This window comes from Rhamphochromis sp. 'chilingali' (genome assembly GCF_963969265.1).
Source record: "Rhamphochromis sp. 'chilingali' genome assembly, chromosome: 10".
NCBI classification, from domain to species: Eukaryota; Metazoa; Chordata; class Actinopteri; order Cichliformes; family Cichlidae; genus Rhamphochromis; species Rhamphochromis sp. 'chilingali'.
In genome coordinates, this window is record NC_137937.1 from 15,303,145 (window position 1) to 15,325,869 (window position 22,725).

Here is a 22,725-nt window from a genome sequence, read left to right on the forward strand (position 1 = left end):
ATATATAAATAAAACCACTTGTTTTTACATTAGTAATTCCTTTTGTGCATAATTTTATATTATTGTTAATAATAAATTAATTAAAGCAACAAAACAACCTGAAGAGCCGGTTCGGAGCCGAAAGAGCCGGCTCTTTTTAGTGCGCCGAACCGAAAGAGCCGGATCCCTAAAAAGAGCCGGAAATCCCATCACTATTTCCCAGGCTAAACTGATTCCTGGTCAGTGCTTTTCAGCCACGGTTAACGGTCTGTGAGTTATTAAAGCCCTCCTCCTCTGCGATCCAATCGCTAACTCACTTTTTACAAACGACTGAAGAATTGGCCAATCAGAGAGCGATATGTAGAGTATGGGCGGGAACTCCTTACATCAGGGAAGTAAACTATTCAACTTGGCGGAAAGAACTGTGTTTATAAAAGCCTCTTGAAGGATTTAGTTGCGCTACAGTGCCCTGGTTGGGTTACCTAGGCTAATATTACCATGCAAATGTAATGTAAATGTAAAGTAAGTGTGAACTGAACTCAAATGTTATCAGAGGCTGAGGCACAGCCTTCCAAAGAGGAGGGAGAAGTATTACGACATCATACTGAGCTTCCCGAACTGAAGTCAAGCTAGGTAACCCACACCTAGAACCGCAGAGGACGCCGAAGGTGAACAACAGAGTTCAAGAAAAGGTTAACCAGTCTTCCGTTTTATTGAGGTATTTTTCGAGACAGTTCTGAATAACTTTTAGGAAGGCTTGACGGACTTTAGCGATGTCTCTGGCCGACCAGAGCCAGCAGTCGTATCCTACGAGTGTCCAGGTAACGGTGCACCAGGCTCGGAACCTGCGTACCAAGGGAAAGAATGGCACCAACGACTCCTACGCCATCATCCAAGTGGCCAAAGACAAGTTTTCTACCTCCGTGGCTGAGAAGTCTGTCGATCCGGTGTGGAAAGAAGAGGCTTCGTTCGACCTGCCGCTCTTCCACCCGGGAAACGCTGAGCGCTGTATGCTATATATCATAGTAATGCACCGTGCCCAAGTGGGGCTGGACAAGTTCTTGGGCCAAGCTGTGATAAACCTGCTGCAGCTTTATGACAACAAGGCTCGCAAAAAGACAGAGTAAGTGTCAGCTAAGCAGTTTTGGGAGGGGTTTGGGGTCTCACAGATTCCCCCCATTAGTTCTGACTAAGTATGTTTAAGTCTTCTTTTACATTTATAATGAGTCTGGGTTTTAGTGCAGCAGCAGCCTTAGAGCACTGCACAATGAAAAATGACTATCCAAATAACTTTCGTTTCAGAGCTTCATATAGAAGAGAAGAGAATAGGGCCCTTTATTGTCATTGTACATGTACAATGAAATTCTAGGTGCTCCACACAAACCGTGCCGGAATAAACTATAAATAGTCGACAGTAGGAATAAATGGGACACAGGAGAAATGTATATACAAAACAAGAGAGAAGTATACAAAAATAAGAGAAAGGCACACAGTGGAGAGCAAACTAGTTGCAAATGTAATGTAGTCTAGACCATAAGGCTAGGTTAAATGCATTGTTTCTAGGAAGAGGTAAGTAAGCTGATATCGAGTTTGTTTCCACACAGTTCTCTAGCTGGTATCTATATTCTGCTAAAAAAAAAAACGTTTCCCACTGAAGGGAACAGACTTTGAAGAAGCAGTAATCTTAATAAATGTTACAGCCAAAGTGCCACCAGTTTTACTGTGACTGGCTTATCATGTGTCACAGTGTAATTCCAGGGCTGTATATTAACTTTCAGAATCACTGGGTAGTTGGATTAGATTTTTACCTCTCAGCTGCAGACTTGAACTTTGCTTCAGCTATTCTGAGGAGGTATTAGCATACCTATTGGGCTTTATAAGTGCCTGTCTGATGATCTAGTTTACCAGCATTTGCTTTGCCCAAAGTAAGTCTAACAATTTACCTACCATTTACCACCAGATTAGCTTTTTATTCAATTAAAAGGAATTCCAGAAGAATTTATGTCAATGTTTGTTATAAAGCGGCAGCACGGCTTATAGTCACTGAGAATTACATTATGTGAAATACTCTGGAGCATCTTTTGACTTTGTATGTGTCCACTGTGAAACACAGCAGTGAATAATGTCATAGTCATTGAGTTTATTGGTTTACTGACTTTGCAATTGCAGGGCTTATCTAGACAAGTTGAGTTTCTAGACACCCACTTGAATAATTCAGTGTTCTGATGTCATATATTTCTTTTGGTTTGCTGTTAAAGATAAACATGAACGTGGGTGGAGCCTCTGTCCTCTTCCTCTTCCTTTTTTCTTTTGTGTTTGGGTTTTAAAACTATCCACTGACTTGCTTGGAAAATGGTCTGAGATCATTCTTTCCTTTGCTTGTCTGTCGTCATTGGTCCAACCCTGCATGCTTGTGGGTTCACTTTTACTTCACAAATTATTTTAAGACAATGACAATCACTAATGCTTGATGGTGGAGGCATGCCTTAAAATCACTTAGCTTTTGTTAATCCTGAGCATTCCTCAAGACTAGCTTAAAATATGTCTGTTCACACCCAGACGCATTACATGAATGGCGCTGACATGGGTGTAACGTGGGTGTAACGTGAATCCAAACAGAGCTTTGCTTTAGAATTGTCAAATTGGGTTGGACACCCTCTTATGTAAAAGCAATGTTAAAAATAAAGGTGGTTTATTTTAGGCTACACTGGTAAAACTTTCCCAGTAACTTTGAAGTGACCTTTGGTAATGAATGAGTGAGGTAGCGCTTGCTACTTCTTAGTAATCACTCACCCCGGGGGCAGCCTAGATTATGGTGCTGGAATGACCTCATGCTCTTTGTTATTGTACCACCATATTTGAAATGTTATCTTTTGCTTGCTCAGGTTCTTTTTCCATGTTCATGCCAAAGTTCATTCCCTGCTATTTCCATTTCATAACTGAGCTCCTTCGTTCTCCTGCCTTGTCCTGCTCCTCCTGTTCTGTAAGATGCAGTATGCGTGCAGGGGTATTGGATGTTGCTGGTTTTCCCTTGAAGTATCTGGTGTTAGATTACTGCGCTGCTCCCCTGTTGTGGTGATACAGGGTGTGACACCGAAGGCTTTGTTTTCCAGTTGAAAGGGAACCTGACACTTTTCCTCTAATACAAAACAGTTTAGCGAGATGAAATTAGGTTTTAAGGCCAGACATCAGATAGATAGATATCAGTTTAACAATTTACTTGGACTTACTCATCTTTGCAGCTCCATTGGAGTGCATTTTTTTCTATGAATGCAAGTTTTACTATCTTAATATACCAGATTGTTTTAAATGTTTTGGGTTTTTTTCAAAGATTCCTCTAAACTCAGTTTTTCACAAGTAGGATATTGAGCTATACTGCATTATGAATGATCTACAAGTAATAGTTATTTTTGCACCGTATTGTCCTAAACCCAGTGTTTATTGTCTCAAAGGACAAAGCAGGAAATTCCAGCCATTTGAAAGCTTAAACTTGCAGGTGGTTGAAAGTTCTGCTGAAACACTCACTGAAATGATTCATTTAATTTATTGTCCAGTTTCCAGGTAATCCGTTTCGCCTTTAGATGTTATTTATGTAGGTTTTAAATTTTAAAAATGTCAAACAGTCCATTAATTTGTCTCTGCAGAGGCAGTAAGGACAAGATCTTGGATAGATATACTTCAACATGGAGAGCATGACAGGGCGAACACTCAAGATAAACAAATCACAAACTCAAACAGAAAAATCATTGTATTTACAAATGCCTCCTCTCAGCTTGGGGTCCTGGATACATTAGAGTAATCTACAACAGCGGTCCCCAACCCCCTGTGAAATGTATGGTTTTCAGGGTTTTTATCGGTTTTCAGTGTTATTTTGTTATCGTTTTTATCGTTAACTCTGTTTTCCTGGGACTTTTCACGTGTGTTATGAATAAATCTTCTTTTTTCAGTACCAGTACTAGTTTTATTTTGTTGTATTTATCCGCGACACCTTAAAGGCCGGTCCGTGAAAATATTGTCGGGCATAAACCGGTCCGTGGCGCAAAAAAGGTTGGGGACCGCTGATCTACAACATATTTGTGGTGGTACCGCTTTTGTTTTTGTCTTCTACCTTCCCGGTGCCTGAGACATTAAAAAGTGGTATCGACTGTTCTGTGTTTTGTTGCCTGGAGCTGAAGTCTCTCGTCTCTTATAAAGACTCAGTGGGCAGTGAGGAGGTGGTACACGCTGTGCCCAGCTGAAGTGGGTACTCTGTTTTTAGAGTTCTTGATAACTGTGCTTGTTGGTGTGATTGCAATCAAAACTGTTGCAAACAAAAAGAAACAAATAATAAGAGTCTTCTAACCTTTTCAGGAGCTCCCATCTACCACTGCTATGCAGAACCACAGCACACTTATTGGGCTAATATGAGTTGTTTAGAACATACATAAATGAACAAAGTGCTAAAATTAACATTTTAATCTAAAAAGAAAATAAAAATATAAGTAAAAGCAATAACCTTGATAAAAACATGGTAAAACAGACACTAAAAAGTATGCTTGAGAAGAAATTGAGATAAATGGTCTGGAGCTAGTCGCTGTAGTGCTCTGTATGCAGTCATGAGAATTTGAAAACAAATTCTTCAATCAACTGGGAGCCAGTGTAAAGAGTATAATATAGTGGTAATGTGAGCTTGCTTGCTGGGACATGTAAGGAGTCCTGCTGCGGTGTTTGTACATTATTTGGAGGCAATTTTTGTGGTACAGCTTGTCGCATTCACTAAGTCCAGCACGAAAGTTGAGTGAAAATAGAGTGGTCTCATTTTTTTAAAAGCATTTTACACTTTTCATTTTGCTTTACTGTGAAATGTAACAAAATGATTGTTTCACTACTGTAGTTATGACTTTACAGGACAGCTTTAATTTTCCATTTGTATATTTATTCATATTTAAACTAGAGAATATGGTCTATTTTTTTTAAGTCTCTGTTCCAAGTTACGAATCCTGATCCATTTGTAATTTGTAAAGAAAAACCAAGTGGAACATTTCAGGCTTTTATCTTTAATAGTTTTTGAGATACTCAAGCAGAAGGCTCACAGTGATTTGACATGAAATAAACCAGTGACTTTTCTACTTCTGTTTTAGTACCAGTAAGGATATTAATGAAAAAAAAAATCATTTTATTATATACATACCCATCATTTTTTGCTAACTATACAGGGAAGAAGAAGAGAGTATGCCCACAAAATATCAGATGTGCTGATCTGAACTGTATGACTAATATGCATACTTCAGTATTTGTGTATTATTTGCATGTCGTGTGATCGTGGCAGTATTGAACAATTTTATCAGCCGTTATCAATTTTCCTCGTATTGTGCAGCCCTAATGCAGAGGCAGTTCCCAGAGTAGGACTCATGTGTTCAGACATATGAGTCACAGTATTTTGCAAACAAAGCGTACAGGAGAATTTCCCATCCATGTGAAATATGACGCCCAGTAACATCAGACTTACCTAATGCTGACATCAGACTAAACTTTCCTAAAGATCATTTTTAACATGGCTGTATGTGGAACAGTAACAGCCAATTGTAGCCTATCTGTATGAGATTGTTTTTATACTTCTTTGTTTTTTATTGGCTGAATCATCCGTACTGGCTGGTGTTGGTTCACAAGATAAGGATGTTTGTTAATCATTACACATGAAAGGGAAGCTATTGACAGTTAACAGAGGGAACCTGTCCAGCAAGACCAGTGAGCTCATGCGTCAGGGAGGAGGCTTTATATGCATGTGCAAACAATACAAAAGTTGGAACAGCCTGACAGCTTGTTAGTACTCGTGTTAATTCATATTGTTTTCGTAGTCCTCTTGGTGCACGCCCTGTTGTTATTGAAGACAAGAGGACAAAGCTGTTTCTTGACTGACTTGTGAAAATGTTATCTCCGTACCCTTGTGCCTCGACTCGGCTAGCGATTGTTTGCTTTGGCATTCTTGGTTTAGAGTGGGAGATGAAGAATGTTTGAATTAGAGTCAGCTTAAATTTAATTATAACACACTTCACACACACAGGGAGGTGCCGTGAGGAATGCTGTTTCACTCCCATGCTTGTTTCCTAGCTGTTTTTCCCTACAGCAGACTATCTGCATATCTGCTGCATGACAAATAAATGTGCTGGCTGTGAACTTCCTTTAAATTGCAGTTTGGTGTCAGATTAGGACTACACAACGTTTTGGGCGGAAATAGATAGCTTCAGAGACCTCAGTTTAAGTCATGCAAGGACAGACGGAACTTTAATAAGATTCACAACATGTTGCACGAATGAAATCAAACTGTGACCTTTACCTCATGTGAAACGGTCAGAGGAATGTACTGTGAAACAAAAAGGTTAAAAAGGGGAAAGGCTTGACAAAATGGGCGCGACTGCTGAACTATTAGTACATCTAATAATAGCATGGTTTTGAGAAAAACCTTTAGAGCCCTTATAATGTCTTTGTTTTAAATTATACAAATGGAGAGCAACAGTATGCAGTGGCACTAACTGCGTGTTTTGGCTTGCTTTTAAACGGGCCTCTCCAGAACACTCTTACCTTTCCCTTACAGAAAATAAAAGCTGATCCTGTGCAACAGAGAGGACATGATGGGGGAGCCTGAACAAAGCTGCCGTTGGCATGGTACTCCTAACAGGAACTACAACAAGCTGTACAGTATAGACACCTGACAGTCTCAGGTTAACAATCGGCAGACAAATGCCAGCAGGGCTGATGTATTAGACGTCACAGGTGTTAGGAATCTGCTCATTTTGGTTCAGTTTTTTTTTTTCAGTCAGATATTTATTCTTCAATGTCTTTCATACATAAAACGTCATTTAAGCCCTGCATTCAAATTATTGTATAAAAGAGTAATGTCATGACCAAAAGCAGGTTTTTGAAAAGCAATGCACACTCCAAAATTACACTGAAAAACTGCAGGACATTTGATAAGCCAAAATCAAAAAACATTTTCAGATTTAGCTCACGTTATAATCACAATAACAATTGTCAAATTGTTGAAACCATTAACATTTTTCATGTCTAATGCATTGTATCTGGGAATTTTGACGTGATGGATTAATGAGGCCTGTAACAACTAGAGTGTTTTCTATATGTTTAAAAATCTATTTGTATATAATAATTTTCAGTATAATTTCCATCACATTTTTTTATTGTGAGAAAAAGATTGATAGTAATTACATAAAACAAATATAGTTAACTCAATTTGCACTTTGTAGCAGTGTTTAAGAATAAGAGTGGTGACTGTGGAGGCAGCATTAAAAAATCTAAAGTAGAAATCCTGAGAATAAAGTTGCAATAGTAAATCAACCTGTGTTACAGAGTTTGGGGGATTTAAGATTTATTGTTTACATGTCTCAATTTAGGGCTGTTCGACATAATGATATATATCGGATGACGATATAAAAACGTCTATCGTTTCATTTTACGCTATCGTTTGTTTTGTGGTGTCGCAAAATAAACTGTTTATGGCAATATTTTCTCATCGTTTTGATGGTGACTGTAGTGGCTATATTAATTTCTTAAAGTTCTCTCTTTCTCTTATATTTTATGTAACCACACTACGGAAGGACAAGCGCCTGTTTTTATGCGTTGTGGTTAGCAACAACGACGATAACAACATCGCGTGTCCATATTCCAAATAAATCTTTCACAATAAAGCTCAAGATCCTGTTGAGACTTTTCAAAGTAAACTGAATCACGTGAAAGAGCAGATTATTTACGGATGAGAATTAAAAAAGAGCCACCAGGTGCTAAAAAATAAACCTTAGACTCAAACGTTAGAACAGGCTTTTCCCCACAGCACGCTGTGTAATAAATACTCACAAAGAAAACAGCGGCTGTTACAACTTATGTCTAAAAATGTGTAGTTTCATGCATCGGTTAAAACATTCGACTCCAGCTACATGACGCGCAGCTGGAAACACTTCCCGCAAGACGAGCTGCCCGAGAGTCGCAGAATTTACAGAAAATGTTACATTTTTGTGATTTATATCGTTATCGGACGATAGAATTCTTATATCAGGATATGAGATTTTGGTCATATCGCACAGCCCTATCTCAATTTTTTTTTTTTTAAGGTTCAGGTTTTTGTGTTTGTGTGAATCTGTGCATCCTATATAAAGATAAATCATATAAATAGTTCTGAAACAAAAGTCAAATCCTGTTATCTTCCGATAACTCAGTTTTAACACATGATTCATTATTTCTGACATTTGCAGATGGTTCAAGCTGGTGGACAAAACGGGAAAAGAGGACAAGGCACGAGGAGAAGTGCTGCTAGATATCCAGTTTATGAGAAACAATATGTCAGCCAGCATGTTTGACCTTTCCATGCAGGACAAACCACGCTCTCGCATTTCCAAGATAAAGGACAAAGTGCGAGGGAAGAAAAAGGATGGTTTCTCCGACTCGGCCTCAGCGATTGTGCCCTCTGTCAGCCAGGTCCTCACAGACAGTGAGGGCGAGGCTGACGCGCAGTCACTTAACCAATCTCCAGATGAGAAAAAGAAATCTAAGCTCAAAAAGCTCTTTGCCCCCAAATCAAACTTGCAGCGTAACATCTCACAGTCCATGTCCACACTGGGGACGCTGCCTGAGAAGAATTCATCTCTGAGTGGCAGCCGCTCATCTGGTCTCAATGTCAACTCTCCTGATGGTAATTTAACCTCTGTTCTCTGTTTATTGTTTGCTGTTGCCAGCGCAAGTTGCATAAGTTGTTTTGCATGTCAACAATGACATCATGCCTCACTGTCTCTCTCCCCGCAGTTAAGAAGAAATTCAAATTGGGACACAAACGAACCGGCAGCTCTGACAGCAAGGTGTCTTTGGGTCCTTTCTCCCTGCTGGGCCGCTCCAAGCAGAGCAACAGTGACCTGAACAACCTGTGCATTAACGGCAGCCATGTGTACACAGAGGAGACAGAACCCAAGAGTGGATCTACTCTCAGTCTAAACAGCTCTGGTCGAGGCTCTGTGGAAGATGTCCGCAAACACACTTCTGATCTCTCTGCAGATGCTTTCAGGAGTGTATCTGTCCCATCAACAGACAGAGCATCACAAGAACAACAGCACCATCAAGAGGAGGAGGAAAGAAGGCAAGCAGAAGAAAGGCGCATAGCAGAAGCAAAGAGGATTGAGGAAGAGGAGAAACACAGGGCACAGCTCAAGAGGCTGCAGGAGGAAGAGGAGCGTAGACTGCAAGAGGAACAGGAGAGGAAGAGACGCTTCCTGGAGGATGAGGCCAGGAGGAAGAAACAGATGGAGGAGGACGAGAGGCGAAAGCAAGAAGAGCAACGCAAGATGATGGAAGCAGCAGAAAATCAGCGGCTTGAGGAGGAGCGTCGTCGAGCAGAGGAGCAGAAACGTCAGGAGGAGGCGTCCATGAGTGACAGACTGTCGTCCTTGTTCGGGATGATCAAGAAGAAGGAGGAGAAAAAGGAGGAGGTACAGCTGCCCACCCCAGCCCGTACTTTGGATGCGCAAGATCCCAATCAGCCTGTCTCCCGTCATTCCACCAACCCATTTGAGGACATCACCCTCAGCTCAGATGTTTCTCTAAGCAGCAACGTCAGCCCAACCGATCATCAGAAATCCAGCAGCAAGGCACAAACCCCCTCTGCCATGGTCTTCCTTAACCGCACCGCAAAAGTGTCTGCAGTCAAACCCAGGTAGGCCTTTTTCTCACTACATTGCACAAAGCACACTTAACCATACAGTCTGCACTAAATATGTCATGATGTCACGTGCTTCTGATTGGTCAGTTTTGCTGTATATTATGCCTTTCAACACTGAACCCTGGAATTTACACAACCTTCTTATCTGATCTTGCTTTTGTCATGAGTTACTCTTAACTCCATCCTCCGATGGCTGACGAACCTGTGAAACCGGTTTGGTTTGTACCGATGACAATGAAGGTGGGGTTTAAATCTGTAAAGATGTTGTGGAACAAGTTGTAGGCTGAACAAAGTTCATAAGGAGCGACTGAGCCATAGTGCTGCTTTCTGCGTGAATGTCGTGGCTGGTTCGATTTTCTTTTCTTTTATATTGTTTTTAAGATCTTTTTTTAATATCATTGTTTGTGTTCTGGATCGGACTGGAATTCTTAGATCTGGATCATAATGGTAGGTGAATGACCTTTTTATTGCTGCTGTTGTTGCAGTAATCTTTGATTTCCAAAATGTTTTAGAGATTTAGGCCATGAAAGATGGCCTTTAAATTATGTTGCAGTGTTAGGCCTGCATGGAGTGATCGAAGTAGGATGATGTTATTGTTGTGTACAGTCATTAGGATAAAAGAGCGACCGTAAAATGTGTAAATATCAGCAGCTTCCTCTCATTGAATAGTGGACCATTTTATGGGAAAATATTTTGTTATACTAGCGGCTTGTTTCAGTACAAAGGTGGAACAGTCGATAAATCAAAGTGAAGAGTTTATTGATTAGTGTTAAACAACAGCTACATTATATGAGCCAGTACATGGGGAATGTAGTTACCTGCTTGTTGAGATGTTATCTGCTTGTTATTGGTGACGGTTTATACACTGGTGAAAGTGTGGGTGCCAGTAATGACCTGTAGGCCTTTGTTTTCACTCCTTGGCAGATTGGCTCAATCTTTGGAGCCTGAACCTGCTGACTTCCAAACCCCCAGTCAGCTGTCTCCTTCCCCAGCCAACTCTGAGTCCATCCTGTCCAGAGTCCCATCTGGGTCCCCTGATACTTTCTCCAGCCTCCACTCATCTTTAGCTCCAAGAAATAGCAATCAAAGCCCACCTAGTTCTCCCCGTGGCAACACAGAGAATTTGTCATCTGGATCTGAGGGGTCTTCACCCACCATGGCAGATCAGAACAGAAGGGCCCTCCTACCACCCACTTACAGGAACCAAACCAGAGGAAATCTTACTCCTGTCAGAGAGATTCAAAACCCGGCTTATGAAGAGCCAGAAGAACCGCAACCAGGCAAAAACTCTGTACCACTTCCAGATTATGAAACCCTCTTCCCTCAGAGGAGACACGGGGTGAAAGGGCAGCCTCGATGGGATAATATAATTGCTGAGGTCAATCAGAAACACAAGAGTGCACCTGCACTCTTGGGTCCTGAGATGAGTGTGGACGGTCCATTGGAGCATACACCAAGTCCTAGGTCTTCTGTTTCACTGGAGACTCCTAACATGAGGCTTTCCCAAGCTAAACCTCAGGAGACCAAACCTGTGTCAACAAAAAAAGCACCAGCCCCGACTCCTCCTAAACCAGTGACATCTCCACTTCCACGATCAGCAGCAGATTCCAGTCAGAAACAAAGCCCGAGTGTTTCTCAACAGTCTTCAGTGACACGTAGTCAACCTGCATCCCCAGCATCAGTAATATCGGACACTTCAAGCAGAGTTACGTCAGGAGATGGTGCAAGAAAGGTGCTGCAACCTTCACCCACACCTTCACCCAGAACACCAAGCCAGATGGACTTGAATACACCACCTTCAAGTGATCAAAGCAAAGAACAGGCCACCATGAACAAAGAAGCACCCACAGCTAAACCCAGACAAAGGGTCAGTGTCAACGAGCTAACAAAGGAACCACAATCTGCTGTGAATGGTAACATCCCAAAAGTATCTAATTCAAGTATGAGCAGCACGGACAAAAAGTTAAAAGACGGCTTTGCAGAGGAGGACCCATTCCCCAGTACTCAGCTTCTTTCCAGAGACCCATGGACGCTGCAGAAGGAAAACGGTGATTCACTTTTTACTGGCGATGCTAGTAGGAAGGAGGCGACACCTCGAGATTGGGGAATGACAGCAAGTGACTTTGATAAAGTTTTTGGTCAAGAAAAAACACCAGATCCTTTCACCAGTTTTAATGGCAGTGATCTGAAGAAACAGAGTGAATACAGGAAAACGGATGATGAGTCAAAACTAGACAGTCCTGCTTTCCAAAGAAAGAATTCACAAAAAGGAAAGAAGAGCCTTCCATCCACAACTCCCACACAGCAGATAATACCCACTGCCACTCAAGGTTTCAGAGATATCCCACTGCTGCTTCCCAATGATGGGAAAACACAGAGCAGTTTCAGTGAAGGACAGGATCTTTTTGGAGACCGATCTTTTTTTCAAGCTTCAGAGCCCCTTCAAGTAGTTATGGAGGAACCAGAAATCTTGTCTGGGGGGAAGGAAACTTTGCGAGCGATGGTGTCACCATCTGAGGTTCAGCCTGTCAGTACTCAGAATAGCAATGGAAGCGGGCTAGCGATAAATTCACGCAGGTGAGATTGACCAGGCTATTTTCAGAGTTAGCCTTTGATGAGGGTTGAGCTTGATTCAGTTATGGTGGATCACACGTGGTGCTGTTATACTGGGAGGCGAATAAGTCGCTGGGATTTATCTTGTGGTGTGGCTGTTTTCCAGGCTGTGATTTCTTGGAAACTTTCCTCACACTTGATTTCAATCTGAATGTTGAATATTGCACTTCAAATGCACTTTGAATACGATAGAAATGATTATGGAAGATGATAAAACACATCATTTAATTGTTTTTCTCCTACACAAAATATTTCTTAATCATTTTCTGTGGGGTTTCTGTACCTCTTCTTCTATTTACTTAGTAAACTATCAGGCCTTACAGTAACGTAATGCCTTTATTTACAGGCCTCATCCCGTGAAGCCTATGAGCACATCAGAGAGCCAGAGCGTCCACGCTATGAAAGAGATAAAGGTCCGGGACAGCACACCAGCGAAGATAAAGGTACTGTCATACTGGTATAATGTACTGGCACGTAAACACCGTTAACCTGACCGGCTTTTGCTGCAGGAACAATTCGTGCCTGGATAACCTAAAATCTCTTTTCCACTGTGCAACATGGTCTGCACTGTGCTCTTATTTACAAGGAGTAGCATGGAAAAAAATGCCAGGTGGTGCTATGAGACGATTGGATTTTACACATCTAAGATCGTCTGGCAGTCTGCTCTCAAAGTGCTTTTAGAAACTTTCTCAAAAGTTCTTCTTGTCTCTCTTTTCTTTAACTTGGCAGATGGTGATGATATTAATTATTTTGTCAGAAAAGTAATGGAACTTTTATATTCCAATTTCTTTGATTTGTTTTTCTTTGTGTGCTTAAATGAATTCCTCAATATGTCCTAATTTAAAGAGCATTCACCAAATTATCTTTTTTTTCATTCAGATGATGGACTCTGTGGAAAGTGGACTGTACACTCAGCTGACTCAGGAGGAGCTGATCACAATGGTGGTGAAGCAGCAGGCTGACCTTACCAAGAAGGACGCCAAGATCGTTGAGCTTGAGGAATACATAGACAACCTGTTGGTCCGTGTCATTGAGGAGAAGCCGAGTATCCTGTATGCCCTCAATGCTGCCAAGCCAGTGTAAAGGAATGTAAACAGGACTTAATTCTGCTTCCTGTTTGTGTTTGTACTGTATTATAAGACAGTGTCTTAGAGCATATGCACTTTTTTAACTTTCAAACAAATAGATGCTGGAGTGTAAAAAGCAAGCAGAAAATCTTTATATTAAAAATAAGAAAAAAAAAAATGTTGTCCCGACACTAAGGTACTGCAACTTATTGCAAAATATACTAATCATTATAAATAATGAAAACTGGATTCAACTTTTATTTAATAAAGTAGTTTTTTTAAGTCTACACTGGGCAGTCTCTAAGTTTTGCTGTGTAGTGAATAATCACTGAAATCATTCATGTATGTTGTCTTCCTCCACTAAAGTCTTTATTTTTATTTTCTTTGCCTCATCTTTTTGAAAGCATGTATTCTTTTAACCACTTAACAGCAGTCATTATATTGTACTCACCACATATGAATGTCACCTGGATATCCAGTCCTTAAAGACACTGTGCCTATTGTTGCTTCAGAGAGGTCTTACATAGAAAACCAGCATCGACTAAAATAGAGCAGCTGCTATGTTCTCAGCAGATTTTGAATCGTATACCGAGTTAAGCAATTTTGTCTCCATTGTGCTCATAGTTCAAATATTATGCAAGTTATACTACAGTTTCCTGTTCTCCTTAAATTAATTAGAATCTTTGAGCACTATGATGTGTTTTGTTGTCTTTTGTGAAGTAATTTAAAAATCAAGATCAGAGTAAAAGACTTGTTTTAGTAAGTCGCCTTGTCTCTGTTTGATCTTCACTAATGATGCCTTTACAAACTAAAACTGTTTGATGATAGCATGGCAGTAATGATAGCAATATTAATCAGTATGTCTGTCCAGACTTGTGCCTTCCAGACCTTCTTTTCATGTATGATCTGTTGTTTTTCTGGAGTGAGAGCTCACTGCATGTACAGTCTGATCTATCCAGTGTTTGTAATATTACAGCTGATGTAAATGCCTGAAAACGCTGTGTTTATTTTCAAATAAAGACACTAATTATGCCTCTGGACTGTGCATGTGGTTGTTTACCACCATTGTGTGTTTGCAAGTAATATACAACACAACTAAATGAAATATTTACATAATAATTATTTAGCTCTCAGCGAAGGTTCTAATTGCACTAACAATTCCAGATGTTCGGTGTCTTCCAATTTCTGGCAGGTTTATTTTTATGCTTCTTATCTCCATACCTACGAGGATGAAAAAGCAATGTAGCCATGGTAACATACATAGCATGTTTTATTGTACACGCTGCCTGACTTTTATCCAGAACAATAACATTGCATTTGAGCGTGTTTACTTTTTCACAATATTCTCAGTCTTTTGCGTTGTTCTCGGCAGTTACAGCATTGTAAATGTAAATGGGTAGGAAGTGTACATATATTTCGAGCCTTTACAGTTTAAATGGCAGAAAATCACCTCAAGCTGTAGCGATCAGAGTTCAGGCATATGGTAGCACTCAAACAATCAGCAGCTGTTGATAAATAATAAGCACTTGAACACGTACGAATTGCTGTGAATATGCCAAGTAAGAGTTGGGCACGTGGGGATTCAAAACAGACGGTGGAGAAAGCTGGGATGCCACGAAAGCTGAGGGCAAAGCCATCACGCGCAAAACTGGAGAATATATATATATTTATATGAAATATCTTCAAATGTATTTGCACGCCATTGCAAGCAATCATACTCACTTTTAAGGAACTGACTGTTATGACCCTAGATCACACGAACTGCAGCCAATTGAACTTTTCACATACGTGGCGCCCTCTAGAGGTGAAGCACTCTTATTAAGCATTAAGCGCTCTTAAATATGTTTCAAATCCTTCATAACTTATTGGAAACGTGATCTATTTGACATTATTTCATTAAAGACTTTAGATGTTCCTCACCCAGTACCAAGTCTAGTAACTTTACGTTTCATACTTTCCATTTTATTTACATATGATGCTGAACAACAATAATCTTATGTTTACAGCCTCTTCTCTTGCATGAATGATAAATAAATGAGTTGGGACTGAGCTCCTTAAAATTCATATCTATAATATTTGCATTTTACTGTATTTTTGTGAAGAGGACATGTTTTCATAAAATCCTAGATTTTAAAAAGATGCCAAAAGTAAATCTTACTCTTCTTCTTTTGGATGCTCCCTTTAGGGGTCGCCACAGCAGATCTCCCTCCATCTCATCCCCAGCATCCTCTGTCACGGTTGATCTGATCTTGTCTCTTTCCTCCTGTCTTACAGCTCCATCTTTAATATCCTTTGTCCAATATATCCACCATCTCTTTTTTGCACATGTCAAACCCTCTCAAGCCCTCTCGAGCTTGTCTCTCTCTAACTCTGTCTGCTCATTTCTAATCCTGTCCCTCCTGGTAATTCTTTTCTTAGCATCTTCAATTCTACCACCAGCTCAGCCTCCTGTCTTTTTGTCACCAGCACGTCTTCAAACCACACATCATAGCAGGTCTCACTGCCATCTTGCAAACTTTCCTTTTCACTCTTGCTGTTATCCTTCTGTCACGAACCAGGGACAACACAAAGCAAACATCACATCTGTAGTGCTCTTTACTCTACATGAAGTCATGTTGCTGCTCACTTATCATCACCTTTTTTTCTCAGCCTAGCCTCAACCAGTCTTTCCCATCTCTTCATGGTGTGGCTCATGAGTTTTATTCCTCTACAGCTCTGCACATCACCCTTGTTCTTGAAAATCAGTACCAGTAAACTTATTTCCTGTTCCTAAAGCATCGTATTGTGTTAAACAATCCTGGAGAGTTTGAAAAGAGGAGTGATGGAGCATATCTCTGGATTGTAATGCTATATCTCTGTCTGATCAACAACACAGGGACATGTTTGACAGTATCCTACTAATTTAGTTTGTATATCATATGGATGCCGGCTAAGAGCTGGATCATCATACATTAGACTCCTACCCTATCCCATCTATGCCTAGGCTGCTCTAATTCTGACTGTTTTAAATATTATCACTGCTTTACCAAAATGAGATGAGTGTGGGTACCCAGTTTCAGCTTAAAACACAAAAGCTTCACAATACCACACTGGCTGTGGCGCAGTTGTTGGCTGAGATGCCAATGCGACGGCGGCACGTGAACATTTTGCGAAGCTCAGCTCGAAAGCGGTCGTGCAGCCAGGCGTAGAGGAAAGGGTTACAGCAGGATGAGCTCATTGCGCACAGATGGCAAAGCAGCTGAATGAGTAGAAAGTACTGCTTGTCGATCAGATCGATGTCAATGTCACGCAGGACATTGAACACGCTGATGGGCATCCAGCAGATGCCAAATGCCGCCACCACCAGGGACACCAGACGGAAGGTCTTGCGTTTGCGAACGCGCTGAGCCTCTGCCTGGCTCTCTGTGTGGTGGCCGGGTATGACGCAGTTCCGCAGTTTGACGGAGATGCACAGGTAAGAGATGCAGAGGGCCGACAGAGGCAGGACATAGGTGATGAAGAGAGTGCTGTAGGCGTAGGCCAACCGCTGCCTCTCCTGGCCCATCCAGAACTCCTCACAGATGGTGAAGCCTTCATTTTTAAATTCCACGTGGTAGGTGTGAGCCACAGCCGGGGCCACCAGACAACAGGACAACAGCCAGATCCCAGACAGGAGGTAGGTGCACGCCAAGACCGAGATCCGCTTTTTCAAAGGGTGCACCGTGGCATAGTATCTGCGGAGTCCATGAGTAAAAAGGAGCAAAGGAAATGTGGATAGAAAATGATGGAATCAGTAATTGGCAGGGGCAAAGACAAACAACATTTACCAGTCAATATGAGCGACAGTAATCAGCGCACAAATTACCATATGCTGTTAAGGACAACGGATAATACAGGCTGAAAAATGGCAGCAGCACAACATCAATACTAAATTGTCTGTTACCAGGAAAGTAACATGTTTTAAGCTTCACAAATAATAAATCTAATTCAGCTCTGTCACTGCAACCAAGGTGAATGGATAAGCCTAGATGTGTGCTGGGTTACTGAAACAGACACACGAGTCCGACAGAGCTTCACTTAACAATAATGTCCTCATTCAGACAGACTTACATTTAGGTAGCACTAAACTGAATTAGTGCAGAATATTTAGACTAGTAGAGTAGCTTCAAATGTCTTTCCTTATTTTCTGTCATATGTGCAACAACAGCAGATGTTGACAATAAATAAACAAGCTCAAAGCTCAAGCTTGGATCCCTCAGTTTTACACAGAGTTATATTCAGTTTTTCTACTCTTGCTCTGTAAGACATTAGTGAAAGTACAGTCATCGTAGGCAGACAGCTCTGTCTGTGAGCACAGAAGCCCCGCCCACCTGCCTTTCAAATCTGGTGTTTAAGAGCCAGATCAGAAGTTCCACAGTTGCACCTCAATGTAGTCGTTTTTTGTGGTAGCTGTAAAATCAATAAAGATTGTTTTTCTCCTTGATTGTGAATACGACCCAGTTTTGAAGGGCAGATGACTCAAAACGAATACAGGTTGAAACAAGGTGTGGTATAGGGTAATTAAGGATTATTTTGAACTGTGAATCATGCAGAGCTGCTTAAGAGCATGATAGGTCTACTTTACAAAGCAGTGAAGTTGTACATCAATAGTAGGTGATGCGCACTTTAGCTAAAACCAAATAATTTAATACTGTATTGCATTTAGGGAGATACCACTGTGTTCTTTGTAAGTTCTTGTCATGAATGACCTTCACCTGTTTTAGATTTGAGGGTCTGCCTTTTTGTCGCAGTGACCACCTGCTTGATTTAAAGTCTCAGGTTTTGGACTTTCACCCTTCTCTGGTGTTTCTGGTCCTCTGTCTTTTGAGCCATTATGCACATTCATGTCATGTTTGCACTTAAGAAAAAAAACAATCTTTGTTGGTTTTACAGATGACATAAAAACTCACCACATCAAGGTGAATTTGCATCTGAAGCCGGAAACTTGTTCACTAGGTCCTTCACACAGCAGCTAGACTGATGCGTGGTGTAGCATGGCAAGGTAGACACAGGTGTTATTGATAACAATCAGTTAGGGTGCCATGCTATTTAGTGTTTCACAGTCATCCAAGCAAACAAGCAAGTAGCAGGGGGTCCTGAACCATCAAAATAGTAATTACAATTACCGTTTATCCTGCCACTGCATGTCAAAACAGCGGCTGCTGAAAGTGTCTATTTTCTTTGAGACAACAGTCATTGTTAGGTGTTGTGTGCAAAATGAATGCTATATTTAGCTTTGTTTTTGAGGGATAACTAGAGCTGGTTTACAAACGCTTCATGATGAAAAGTTTTTTGTCCTTGTTTGTACATTGTTTCTCACAGACACAGCATGCTGCATGCCAGCGAGATGCTGGAGGTTTACTTACAGTTTTTCCCACTGCATTCTGACTCATTGTGACTTACCTGTCTACACCAATGGCAGTGAGGGTGAACACTGACACGTACACCGTCACCGGCTGTATGAGGTACACCAGGTAGCACATGAAGCGACCAAACACCCAACCGTGTGGGTTGAAGGCGTAGGCCAGCGTGAAGGGGACACACGTAGCACACATCAGCATGTCAGAGAAAGCCAGGTTTCCAATGAAAAAGTTGGTGACGTTGTGCATCTTGCGAGTGCGGCAGATGACATAGAGGAGCAGGTAGTTGCCAAAGACGCCCACCAGAGCCACGAGGGTGTAGCAGGGAATGATAAGCAGCTTGAAGGACTGCAGCAGCTCCACGCCCGCAAACTGGGGGCTGCGCTTGGAGGAGCTGTTCTGCAGCGCCACCTCAAACACCTGACCAGAGTCGTTTCCATTTGCAGCTTGTGTCACACACGGAGGGGTGAGCTCAGCTGCCCACCCACTGCCCGAAACCTCCATCCTGAAAGGATGGTGTGAGCCTACAGAGATGACATCATAAACAGAGTCAAGTACAGTTCAACATGCACAGTGAAATGTCAAATTTGGCCAAGGGAGACATGTGCAAACAAGAACAGGCAAAGTGATTGAGAACGCTTTTCCTTTTATTACAGGCCTGCAGACAGGCTGAGCAGCTTCATGAGCCTTTGTCCAATTATTTTTCTTGTCCTTGAAGTAAATGATTTTTTTCCTCCTGTGTAGCTACAAAAAACAAAAAACCCACTATGCTGAAAGCAAATTCCTTTTATTAGACTACGGTGACAATTTACTGACTAACTACATGCAGAAACCAAAATGAACTGGGGTTATTACTTCAGTGTAACTCAGACGAGTAGGGCCTAGTCATTTCCCAGTCAGTTCCACAAAACTTCCATGCAAACACTCAATATCAAAGCAAATGCTGCTGGATGACTCACGCCATTATCTCCCCATGCACCATGTATGTGCAGTGTTTATGTGGTCAGCACAAGAGGTGTTGGTCCCTGTTAAATCAGTTCAGCATATATACTCAAGTGAGGGAATTTAAATGATTCATGCCAAAAAAAAAAAAAAAAAAAAAACGCAGGATAATATAAGCACTATAATAAACTCACCCAGCAAGGACACATTTGGCCAAGACTGTGTAAGAAATTTATGTTGATGAAGAAAAAACCAGCAGTGGAGGCTGAATATTTGAACTGCCAGGAAATATTACAGGGGGGAAAATGGCCAGAAGGTGCAGTGTAAGGACGGCAGTCCATCACAATATCTCAAGTAACCAGTACACAACCCCACACTGTTGTGTCTCTAAGAAAGATTAAAAATTTGGGTTGGTCTTTCTCGATTTTAGAGAATTTGCCCGATATTTTTGCCTCTGTGCTTGCTTTTGTGATCCTTAGTTAATTGTTTATATATCTGAACACCGTAGATTGCAGCAATTTATGTCCTGAAGTTACGCCACACTGTGAACAGTGGACAGAGAAAACTCACATATGAGTCGCTGTTCATCAATGGACGAGAGTGAGAGTAAATGAATGTAACACGTTTGTCCACAGGAAAAATGTTACAGGAAAAATAGGTCAGAGATTTTTGGCACAAAGCTCGTTTCCTGCGCCAAAAAGACCCGATATTTCTTTTTTATTAGTTTGTTTTAACACTCCCGTATTCCTTATGCCAAGAAAAAAAGGAGAGAAAATAATAATAACGCACGCTGGTACCAGTAGCGTGATCTCATACATTTTAAAGAACATATCACCATTTAAAAGCATTGGAAATATTTACAGTTTCAGGGTCAGCTCTGGAATACCTCGACGCAGATAAAGCGAGTGGACTGACAGCTATAAAACTGTCGGACATACCGATGACAAAACGCAAGTAATTAAAAATCCTCTAAATAACTTTCAAATGTCTCCAAGGAGAAAAAGCACGTTGCATCGTGCCTGCATCATTTCCGCTCTTCTCACACTCGACGTGCTGACTTTAGATGCAGTTAGACTTTGTCAATTTAAATTTGCACAACATTACAAGCCAAAGCAGCACACCTACCGTCTACAGATGTCTCAGTGTTCCAGCGCACGGAATATCCAGCTCGGAGCTTCTGTGCGTCTGTGGAGAGATGCGCGCTTCTCACACAAATCCACGCTTATAGGTTTACGGACACCAAGCACAGCCATGCATTCCGAATCCTTCATTAACGTGCACTGTAACAACTTCAGTTGTCTTAATTAATCAAGTGTGTGTGTGAGTGTGGGTGTGTGTGGTGATCAGCAGGTGCAGTCCGGCTGACTGGGGGAGGAAGTCTCGCTTATATATCTGCCCCAAACTTGAGTGACAGCTGTGATGACTGGACGGCGTTTCCGACGCGTCTCCTTGGAAGATGGTGTGGCCTGAAAAGCCCGAATAAAACCCTGCAGACTGTACACCTGATTTCAAAAGCAAGGACAGAGCAGGTGGTTAAAGAGACTTTGCAGCTCCATTCCTGCATGTTCTCCTGCTCCTGTAGTTTCAAGTTGCTGTGGCAGATTCTATAGCAAACATTCTCCACGGTATTTGTTGATCATTTCTATTAATGGATAATTTAAAAAATGAATAACGGTTTTATTTCCATACAATCTGTTGCATTAAGTCAAGAATGATTTATGCCCACGCCAAGACGGCTCAATATTCTGTGGAATAAGAGAAGGTTACTGCTATTATGGCGCTTGTGCTTGAACTATCCTCCTTTGTTATAAATATTTGTAAAAGGAACAGAGGGGCAGACTGATAAAGAGGTGGCGTAATGTGATGTCTCAGTTTTTCGTGGCCCTTGTGTGGAGAACAGTCAGAGGTGGAGGTTCTGCAAGCACGATGTTTGATTTGTGCAAACTAACTCTCGGGGGCAGAGGCGAAACGATCCGAGCTTTTTTGTTGTCATTAGCAAATTGATTGAGAATCAACAACCTGAAGCCAGCTGATCAGGGGGATCCTGGTGTGACGTCCACGGCAGATGCTGTGCTCAGTGTGTCTGGGGTTTCAAACCGTCCATTTAAAGCTAGAGAGTTTCGAGTGAGTGCGATCAATTCAGGTTAACTCTCCTCACTTTTCATTCTGCATGGAAAAATCACCATGCAGTTCCCACTCAGCCACCAGTGAGTAGTATCTGCAAAGTCAGCGTTAAGCTAGGATTTATCCTTGAGGGTCCTCAAAGTAGTCAAAACACAGCACTGAGGAATTGTGGAACTAAAGTGGAATCATCTTCAATTCTTGGTGGCATGGATTTAACAAGATGCTGGAAACATTCTTCACAGATTTGAAATAGTCAGCATCAGCACTCAGACAGGCTGTGACATTTAAACAATCCTCATTTGCTACAAAAGGGGCCCAAAGTGTGCCAAGAAAGCAGCAGCCTGAACTGTTGTTGAAGTCATTAACTGGCAAAGTACCACTGCAGGAAAATAACAAGTTGTTTTTTGGCCTTTAAAACTAAATAGGGGGGACAGGGGATAGTTGTAACATTTTTGACATTTCTGTCTGTAAATTAGAGCTCTTTTAAGGTAGTGGATTCAAAATGTAATGCAAAGTATTTACATGTCGTCGCTATTAAATAGTGCAGCTATTTTCTCTGCAGCACAATTACCCATTGCATGGTATGATCTCAAACACAAAGAGTGAAATGTTACAATTAACCCCACAGTCTGGGTTAGTTGTAACATATCCTGGGGTAAAATGTAACACAATGAAAGCTGTATATGTGTGTGTGTGTGTGTGTGTGTGTGTGTGTGTGTGTGTGTGTGTGTGTGTGTGTGTGTGTGTGTGTGTGTGTGTGTGTGAGTGTGTGTGAGTGACAGAATGCAGAAATCAAGGTTTTGAACATATACCAACCCCCCAAAAAAGACAAATTATGGAATTTTCTGCAACTGAATATTTCATTAATTTTGGTTGGTCTTCCTTGAGTTTGGCCTCATTGGCTCAGTGGGCATTATAACCTACA

General features: G+C 41.3%; 2 protein-coding genes across 3 annotated transcripts; one reads left to right on the forward strand and one right to left on the reverse strand.

Annotated features, from left to right (window-relative positions):
• The first annotated feature begins 357 nt into the window (after positions 1-357).
• On the forward strand, positions 358-14,388 carry rab11fip1a (RAB11 family interacting protein 1 (class I) a). 2 transcript variants are annotated; one of them, XM_080894505.1, is made up of 6 exons: positions 358-1,102; positions 8,223-8,659; positions 8,770-9,670; positions 10,601-12,253; positions 12,636-12,732; positions 13,169-14,388. In XM_080894505.1, exons 1-6 carry the CDS (start codon positions 753-755, stop codon positions 13,370-13,372), a joined length of 3,642 nt encoding a protein of 1,213 aa, XP_080750631.1. In that variant the 5' UTR covers positions 358-752; the 3' UTR covers positions 13,373-14,388. The 2 variants fall into 2 exon arrangements, with proteins under 2 accessions (XP_080750631.1, XP_080750632.1); XM_080894506.1 differs by lacking the exon at positions 10,601-12,253 and having other exon boundaries at positions 359-1,102.
• Positions 14,389-16,432: 2,044 nt separating this feature from the next.
• prlhr2a (prolactin releasing hormone receptor 2a) lies at positions 16,433-20,940 on the reverse strand (the record flags this gene model as incomplete). Its single annotated transcript, XM_080895176.1, has 3 exons — positions 20,802-20,940; positions 18,778-19,258; positions 16,433-17,069 (listed from the first exon to the last, which is right to left on the reverse strand). The coding sequence occupies exons 2-3, from the start codon at positions 19,236-19,238 to the stop codon at positions 16,433-16,435; spliced, it is 1,098 nt and encodes a 365-aa protein (XP_080751302.1). The 5' UTR covers positions 19,239-19,258; positions 20,802-20,940.
• Between the last annotated feature and the right edge of the window lie 1,785 nt (positions 20,941-22,725).